Here is a 9425-nt window from a genome sequence, read left to right on the forward strand (position 1 = left end):
TGGGATTTAACAACCAGAAATAGGTTTTATTTTTTTCTAGGAAAAGAAATGAGCTGCAGTTCTTCCCGTCTCCTACCTCTTCTGGAACTGATGAGGGGACCCTATAGAGCTGTGCGGTCCAATATGAGAGCCATTATCCCCATGTGGCTGTTTAAACTTAATTTTAATCAATTGATTAAAATTAAATAAAATTCAAAATTCAGTTCCTCGGTTGCACTAGCCATATTTTGAATGCTCAGTAGCTTCATGTGCCTAGTGGCTACTGTATTACAAAGCATAGATACAGAAAATTTCCATCATTGTAGAAAATTTATTGGATAGTGCTGCTCTAGAGTTTCTCAAGAGGTCATGGTTGGCATCTTGGGTGGGAGTTATTTGTGATGTGGGACTTTCCTGTGCATTGAGAGGCTGTTTAGCATTTCTGGCCCATATCCACTAAATGCCAGTAGTGCTGTCCCTTGAATCAATCTAACAGCTAAAACCTGCCCCACGTTTGCAAATGCTCCATCAAGGAACAAAATCATCCCCATTCGAGACCCACTGAGCTTTTATCTTAGAAGAAAGAATCTCCTGTCTTTGTGGGGATGGCTTCAGGCTGCCTCTGCCTGAAGAGAGGGAAGCTTAGAAAGATGGCTTAACAAGATAGCCCTGGCTCAGGGCCTAACTCTGTACTCCATTTCTCTAACTCTGTACTCCATTTCCCTTTTCCTGCCTTCTCCTGCTGGTCTGTTTCCTCATTTTGGGGAATGGCAGGAACAAGACCCTGCAGATGGAAAAGATCAAGACCCGTTTGAAGGCTGAGTTTGAGGCCCTTGAATCAGAGGAGAGGCACCTGAAGGAATACAAGCAGGAGATGGACCTCCTGCTACAGGAGAAGATGGCCCATGTGGAGGAACTCCGACTGATCCACGCGGATATCAATGTGGTATGTGGATGGCTGCCTGAAGCCTATTTCTGGGCCCTTTGAGGAGGAATAGGCAGTAGTGAGTGCTGTGGACTCTCCTTGAGATGTGGCTGTGGCCAACTTGGGGGAGTAGGCATCAGGCTATGGTGAAATGGAAGAATCCAGGAGTTCTGAGACCCAGCCCTGGCTCTGTCACTGATCGACTGTATATCACTGGACAAGTTCCTTCTTCTCTCGGGGCCTCATTTTCCTTCTCTGTACCATGAGAGGGATTCAGTCACCTCTGAGGTCTCATTCAGCACTGATGTGCTCTCATTCTGGGAGTCTAGGAGTTGAGAGCTAGCCTTGGGGAAAAGCAGAGCAGGCAGATGCCTTGGGGATCTAACTTAAATTTAGGGCTCCAAAGCTTCCAACTAAGCCAAACAAACCATCTCTGCCAGCCTACCAAACTGGGGCTCCCTCATTACAGTCTCTCTTTTGGAGACCCTTGGAATGTGGGGAATGAACTGCCTGCTATGGTGATAAGTCCCCCACTTTTTAGAATTATTAAAGCAGAGTCTGAATGGTCACCTGTCTGGGCTACAGTATTGGTGATTCTTTCACCAGGAGGGAGGTTGGAGGTGCTGACCTGTAAGGCCCTTTCCAACCCTTAGAGCCTATGATAATGAGATTTTTTTTTTTTTTAATCACGTTTGAAGGAGCTAAGTTTCTATTCTTGGGAAACTCATTTCTGTGGCAATATATACTTCCTGATATTGCCAGGCCTAGGGTCTTAAAGGAAATATGAATGCAATTTGGACAGTAGTTACCTGGGATTTTCTGTGTCACAAGATCACAGGATATCAGGGTCTCATGAGGAGTTGGCAGTTCTGCTGCCAGCTAACTAAGGATAGAGAAATAAACAAGGTATTAGTCACAGAGGGGCTGAAAATCTGGGCCAGTGGATCTCCAACTTGAACATGCCTCATGAGTCACCTAGAGGGCCTGTTAAAACACAGGTTGTTGGACTTCACCCCAGAATTTCTGATTGCTTATATCTGGGGTGGTACCTGAGAATTTACATTTCTAATGAGTTCCCAGTTGATGCTGACGCTGCTGATCTGGTAACTGCATTTTGGGAACCACTGATCTAGGAGAAAAGCCACTGGCCTGGGAGGCAGAAGCCCTGAGTCTTTATGTAGACTTTGCTCCTAGGAAGCATTTCTCTGAGGAAGTTACTTCTTCTCTCTGAGTCTCAATTCTCTGATCTGTAAAATGGTGGTGGGGTGCACTACATGAGCTCTAAGGGCCATTCCAGCTCTAAGATGCTATATTTGAATAATAACTACCACTAATTGAGCCTTTACTCTGTGTTAGCCCCTGTACTGAGCGCTTATATGAATTCAATCGTTGAATCTTCACCAAGATTATATGAGGTAGGTATGATTGTTATCACCATTATACAGATGAAAAAACTGAGGCTTGACAAGAGTCACATAGAATACATAGTGGATTGAGGACTTGATCATAGATTGGTTTGGCTCTGGAGCCTGTGCTATTATCCACTCAGCTGTACAGCCTCGCTGAGAATCTTGGAGTCTTTTCTCTGTGCTTACCTCACTCTGTGTTCCAGATGGAAAACACCATCAAACAGTCTGAGAATGACCTAAACAAGCTGCTAGAGTCTACCCGGCGGCTACATGATGAGTATAAGCCGCTGAAGGAACATGTGGATGCCCTGCGCATGACTCTGGGCCTGCAGAGGCTCCCTGACTTATGTGAAGAGGAGGAGAAGCTCTCCTTGGAGTAAGCTGCCTGCCTCCTGTCCCTGCAACATACACCACACACACACACACACACACACACACACACATATATATATACACACACATAAAGCCTGGTCTGAAAGTCAGGGTACCCAGTCCTAGCCCCAGGCCTGTCAGTGGCTGACTCATTGCATGACCTTGGGTAAGTCTCTGTGTTGGGCTGTTAGATGATTAGACTAGAATTACTAGATGGCTTTTAAAGTTCTTTGTGCAATTTTGACAATACAAGACTATGTCTATGACTCGTTGTGTGTGTATGCATCTGTGACTCTTAAGAGGTCACTTCCCAAGTCAAGGTCTAGAAGGGGTGTCCAGAAACCTTGAAAACACAGAAGGGTGAGCTTTCATGGCCTCCAGGGGCTAGCCTGGAACTTTATCTCAAGACCCAGAGTTAGGAACTAGGCTTACTTTACAGAGACACAGAGCTCAGTTCAGTAGAAGGAATAGAAGGGAACATACTTCCTTAAGGTAGAGCAGGCTGCCTGTGGAAGTGGTGAGCTTCTTATTCCTAGAGGTATGCCAGCAGAGGCCTGAGGACACTTAATAGGAATACTGCAAAGGATCATGGGATGGAGGGTAGACAAATGCCCTTTGAGGACTTGGCTAGCCTTGGGATTTTTTTTATTTTTCTGGGCCTGTCAGAGCCAAGGAGCAGGAGGAGTACCCTTCCCAACACACAGTGGGCCTGGCACCCAGGGAGAAGAGCCTTGTGCTGGAGAGGGTGCAGGAACTTCCTACAGTGAGCCACAGCCCAACCCCCTTCGTTCTGTAGCATGGAGTCCTTAAGAGGGGCAAGGTTCTCCTTGCTTTCAGAATGATCCAGCTAATGTCTCTCATCTCCAAAGTTATTTTGAGAAGCAGAAAGCAGAGTGGCAGACGGAGCCTCAGGAGCCCCCGATCCCTGAATCCTTGGCCGCCGCAGCCGCTGCCGCCCAACAACTCCAAGTGGCTAGGAAGCAGGACACTCGGCAGACAGCCACCTTCAGGCAGCAGCCCCCACCTATGAAGGTGAGTGAGCTGGGTATGGACTGTGGAGGAAGCAAGGTATCCTCAAGCAGCCCCATGGAAGGTTGGGTCTGGGTCTTTGGCCTTACTTATTTGGGGTCTTCCTAAAACAGCCTTCGCTTGGGGCACAGAGGAAGGGGTGGTGTGTATGTGTGCTGTAGTAGAGCCACTGGTCTTGTTGCCTCATATTCCCAGAGCGGTTAGAATGCAGGGAGATTGGCAGGCTCTGCTAAAGTATAATTTTCAGAAAGTTAGAAACGTGACTCGGACAAATATATAGTGAACGTGTGTCATTAACGAGGGAGCCAGCAGCATTACAAAGCTGGTTCCAGAAGCATTAGAGGAACAGATAATTATATAGTCAGGTCAGGGAAGGAAAGGAATGCCGAAATAAGTTTGCAATGTTAAATCCAGAACTGGTTAATGTCCTACAGGAAAATAAAACTGTAATCTTTGTGATTACCTTTTCTTTGGAACAAAAATAATTTGCATCTCTACTGGGCAAAAACCATTTGTGCCTTATCAACATTAAGTCACAGCATCTGGGCCCTGATCAATAGTAAATAGTCAAATAGTATACTATTTAATGGAAAAATATTTATAGTCAGTGGAACAGAATAGAGAGCCCAGAAATAAACCCACTCACCTACGTTCAATTAATCTTCGACAAAGGAGGCAAGAATATACAATGGAGACAAGACAGTCTCTTCAGCAAGTGGTATTGGGAAAGCTGGACAGCTGCATGTAAATCAATGAAGTTAGAACACTCCCTCACACCATACTCAAAAGTAAGCTCAAAACGGCTTACAGACTTAAATGTAAGACATGATACCATACAACTCCTAGAAGAGAACACAGGCAAAACATTCTCTGACATAAATTGTACCAGTGTTTTCTTGGGTCAGTCTCCCAAGGCAATAGAAATAAAAGCAAAAGTAAACAAATGGGACCTATTCAAACTTATAAGCTTTTGCACAGCAAAGGAAACCATAAACAAAAATGAAAAGCCAACCTACGGAATGGGAGGAAATATTTGCAAATGATGCGACCAACAAGGACTTAATTCCCCAAATATAAACACAGCTCATACAACTCAATAACACAAAAACCAACAATCCCATCAAAGAATGGGCAGAGGACCTCAATAGACATTTCTCCAAAGAAGACATACAGATGGCCAATAGGCACATGAACAGATGCTCAGCATCACTAATTGTTGGAGAAATGCAAATCAAAACTACAATGATGTATCACCTCACACCGGTCAGAATGGCCATCATTAAAAATTCTACAAATAACAAATGCTGGAGAGGGTGTGGAGAAAAGGGAACCCTCCTACACTGTTGGCGGGAACGTAAATTGGTGCAGCCACTATGGAGAACAGTATGGAAGTTCCTTAAAAGACTAAAATTTGAGTTACCATATGATCCTGCAATCCCACTCCTAGGCATATATCCAGGGAAAACTCTAATTCAAAAAGATACATGCACCCCAATGTTCATAGCAGTACTATTTACAATAGCCAAGACATGGAAGCAACCTAAATGTCCATCGACAGAGGAACGGATAAAGATGATGTGGTACATATATACAATGGAATACTACTCAGCCATAAAAAAGAATGAAATAATGCCATTTGCAGCAACATGGATGGACCTAGAGATTATCATACTAAGTGAAGTAAGTCAGACCGAGAAAGACAAATACCATATGATATCATTTATATGTGAAATATAAAATATGATACAAATGAACTTATTTACAAAACAGAAACAGACTCACAGACATAGAAAACAAACTTATGGTTACCAAAGGGGAAAGGGGGTGGGACAGGGGTAAATTAGACTTTTGGGATTAGCAGATACAGACTACTGTGTATAAAACAGATAAACAACAAGGTCCTACTGTATAGCACAAGGAACTATATTCAATATCCTGTAATAAACCATAACAGAAAAGAATATCTATCTATCTACCTATCTATCTATCTATCATCTATACCGTTTTGCTGTATACCAGAAGCTACCACAACATTTTAAATCAACTATACTTCAATTTTTAAAATAAGTAGTAAATAGTCAAACAAAGAGACATTCTCCTAGAGCAAGGGTCAGCAAACCAGAACCCATAGGCCAAGTGTGACCTGCTCCCCGTTTTTGTAAATAAAGTTTTATTGGCCCACACACATGCCTGCTTGTTTATGTATTGTCTATAGCTTCTTTTATGTAAGCAGTTAGAGCTGAGTAGTTGCAACTAAAATCATATGACCTGAAAAGAAAGTCCAAAATGTTTACGATCTTGGCCTTTACAGAAAAAGTTTATTGATACCTGTCCTAGAGAATTAAATAATCCTTGAGTGAGCCTGTTAGACCATGCTCCAGTATAATGCTTAATGAATATGCAATTCACATTTTGCCTTATTGCCAAATTTTGGATATTTTTCCTCAATACCCCTCTTTGACTCTCACTCCCTTATATCCTTTGCATCCCTTACATCCAGCACAGATCTCGCTACTTGGGACTCGCTACTTGGGTCTTGCTTTTTTCTGTTGGGAAATCGCAATTGCTTGTGGGGGCCCCTGGGAAAGATGAACCATGGCCTAGAAGAATCTGACCCCTAACTTGCTTTGTCTTGTGCCCCCCACCAGGCCTGCTTGTCATGTCATCAACAAATTCACCGGAATGCACCTATATGCCCTCTGTGCAAAGCCAAGAGTCGGTCCAGGAACCCCAAAAAGCCAAAACGGAAGCAGGATGAATGAAAAGAGGGAGAACACTTAGAGCTCTGCTGCTCATAACCCCTCCCCTTGGCCAGAGTGATTGATGTCTCCATGTGAAACAACCCTTCCCCACCTCTACAAAGTCTCCTATTTAATGTGATGGAAGCACAACCCCTCTCTCACTTTGCTCTTATTTCTTTTCGCTCTTGGAGTTTCTGGTTTAGGAAGAGATGTGGTTCAGGTGCTAATGACAGTTGTGTCTGAAGATCCCTTCTCTCTCACCCACATTTCAACCCTTGCCCTTGTTTGGAGCTAAGGGAAGGGCAGAAGTCCCAGATGTGATTCTCTGTCTCTTGTGCCTGAGGCCTGGGGCCTAAGGCCTGAGGGCCTGGGGAGGCCCATATCTTGTTTCAGGTGAAGGCTCCAGTGTGCCCCCTCCCTGTACTTTTGCCTGAGGCTCTGAAGGGACAACAGTCTTCTTGTTGGACTTTTCAATAGGCTTGGTGCATTTATCTCCCCCACCCCCAACCTCATCTCTTCCTCAAGGCCCGGAGGTAGCTTGGACAAGCTCTCCTTTTCATATTCATTTGGGAGGCCTGGCTGTTATTATTGAGCTCACCACCCCACCACCTGGCAGTTTCCCAGATATACTAAAGTTCTCAGGTACCAGGCTATGTGTCTGGGGATCCTAAAATCTGTGGGCTTTTCTCCCATAATAAAACCTAGCTCTTGAAAATCAGTAGCAGATGTTCCCCACAGTGAAATCAAGGAGCCAGACCCACTCCACAAGTCCTGCCTAACTCGATGCCTAAGTCATTGGTCTGAGGGCTCTGCTATCGGGGCTGCCTTAGGCTGTAGAGGCCCCAGGCTGACATTTGTGTTGCCTTTTGTTCAAAACCATTACTCTGGCACTTACTCAAATGGTATATCTTAGAGGTCAGAGTAGTGGGTTGAGATTCAAGTGAATGCCAGTCACTTTACACATGCAGGTAGGTGGGACTTCTACTCCAGTCTCTCTTCTCTAAGGCAGCCTCAGCTCAGGTCAGCTTTTGGCCACCCCTTTTCCTGTGGATTGTGCAGGTGGATTTCCCTCTCAAAAGAAAAGGCACCAGGCTCCCCAAGCCCTACAGCTCTTCCCTCCTCCAAAGCCACATCTCTAGTCAAGTCGCTCTCAAACTTAAGGGACAGGGATGGGGGCTGACTGACTGAAAAAGTGTTAGCTCCTGGCTGGGGAGGGGGGGATATTTTTCCTTCCTTTCTTAGCTGTAGTTTTAAGTTGCCACAGTGTCTGTGTGTTCATAATATATAAAAGGTTCCTCTGCTCTTTGAAAGTAAGAGCGTTATGTCTGTACAAATCCTTTTAAATAAACATTTGTTCATTGGAGTAAATGCTGACTCAGTGCCTACAAGTACCAGGTAACAGAAAAGATGTAATGCCCTTTCCCCTTCTGGGTAGCTCTTCTTTACTCTTATTCACTCCACCCTACAAGTGAGAAAACCAGGCACACCGCCGCATAATAATTTACCCTATTTTTATAATAATTTCCATGTATTCAGTGCCTACTCTGTGTCAAGTCTCTATGTAAGATGCTTTATATAGATGATTGTATTTGATTTTCAAAACAACTTTTCAAGCTAAGTATTCTTATTGCCATTTTCCAAAAATGTAAACTGAAGCTCAGAGAAGTTAAATAACTTGTACAGAGTTAAACAGACAGCTAGTAAGAGAAGTTTCAGGATTTGAACACAGATTTGTCTGGTTCCAGAGTCCTTTTTTTTTTTCCTACTTTTTCTCCATGATCACTTTTTTAAGCTTGTCTCCCTTTTGGGATGGCTTGATCACAGGAGTAGGTGAAATAACTCTGAACTAGAAATCAGGGACTAGGAATTCAGTGACTGATGCAGGAATGTAAAGGTCTGTTCCCCTATGAGGATACAATTGGGAACAACTCCGAAGGGTCATACCAGCTTCAGAGCTCCCCATGGGTGGGTGTACTGTGGTTTCCATTAAGACTGAGTTGCAGTTCAATAGCTCCCTCTGTCCAATCCTGCCTCCTTCTCTTCCCTTTTCTTCTGCAAGTGTTGATCCCAAGGGCTCCCTAATTAATATCCTGTATATTAAACTGTCCCAGTGCTTTCCAGAAACCCAGCAGTTGACAGAAACTTCTCTGTGCTTCAGTGTCCTCATCTGGAAAAATGGGGAAAATAACAGTACCTACTTCTGGCACTGTTGTGAGCAATGCCAGGCATATAGTAAGTACTTCTACTCCTTGTGCCTCTGGCACCAGGTAGATTGGATGAGCGGTCAAAAGAAACACTATTTGTCTTAGCTGACATTACTCTACCACCCCAGATTTTGTTCAGCTACAAGCCTGCTTTTAAGGTGGCCTAGACTCACTCTGGGCAAAGGGAGGACACTCAGCTGTATAACTTGGAGTACACCTTAACCTGTATAGCTCTCAGCAGGTCCCTGTAAAGTATAAGAGAAGTGGTCATTGCTCTGCATCTTTGGCACACTGGAGATCAGATCTGTCAATTCAGTTGCAGCACAACTAGCCAGGTCAGCTGTTTCCCAGGGAACACCTCTGAATGGGAAGGGAACAATCAAATGTTGAGCACCTATACCTGCCAGCCACTGGGTGGGGTGCTACTATCTCATTTAATTTTTCTGGTTCAGCTATCTGTTGTGAAACAAACCACCCAAAAACTTAGTGGCTTAAAACAGCCACCATTTATTTGCTCGTGATTCTGCAATTTGAGCAGGACTTGCTGTGAATGGCTTATTTCTATTCCATGTGGTGTTGCCTCAGACAGCTTGGCTGGGGCTGAAGGACCCCAGGTGTGTGCTCTCTCATATCTGATACCTCAGCTGTGGTGGCTGAAACAGCTGTGGGCTGGCTGGGCCTCCCACCTCCCTTTGTAGTATTTTACTCTCCAGGGCCTTTCTTTCTCCATTGGGCCTCTCTCTCCAAGTAGAGTAGTGAGACATTT

General features: G+C 44.4%; 1 protein-coding gene across 1 annotated transcript; it reads left to right on the forward strand.

Annotated features, from left to right (window-relative positions):
• Positions 1 to 756: 756 nt before the first annotated feature.
• LOC103005959 (zinc finger C4H2 domain-containing protein) lies at positions 757 to 7813 on the forward strand. The gene is made up of 4 exons (XM_007188458.2): positions 757 to 925; positions 2517 to 2689; positions 3555 to 3717; positions 6363 to 7813. The coding sequence occupies exons 1-4, from the start codon at positions 770 to 772 to the stop codon at positions 6474 to 6476; spliced, it is 606 nt and encodes a 201-aa protein (XP_007188520.1). The 5' UTR covers positions 757 to 769; the 3' UTR covers positions 6477 to 7813.
• Positions 7814 to 9425: the final 1612 nt, after the last annotated feature.

The sequence above is a fragment of the Balaenoptera acutorostrata genome, chromosome X, assembly GCF_949987535.1.
Source record: "Balaenoptera acutorostrata chromosome X, mBalAcu1.1, whole genome shotgun sequence".
Lineage (NCBI taxonomy): Eukaryota > Metazoa > Chordata > Mammalia > Artiodactyla > Balaenopteridae > Balaenoptera > Balaenoptera acutorostrata.

Coding starts and splice junctions, on each gene's coding strand:
- LOC103005959 (XM_007188458.2), top strand. CDS start 770: ATGGAAAAGATCAAGACCCGTTTGAAGGCTGAGTTTGAGGCCCTTGAA. Junction 2,690..3,554: donor GAGGAGAAGCTCTCCTTGGA/GTAAGCTGCCTG, acceptor TCATCTCCAAAG/TTATTTTGAGAAGCAGAAAG. Junction 3,718..6,362: donor AGCAGCCCCCACCTATGAAG/GTGAGTGAGCTG, acceptor GCCCCCCACCAG/GCCTGCTTGTCATGTCATCA.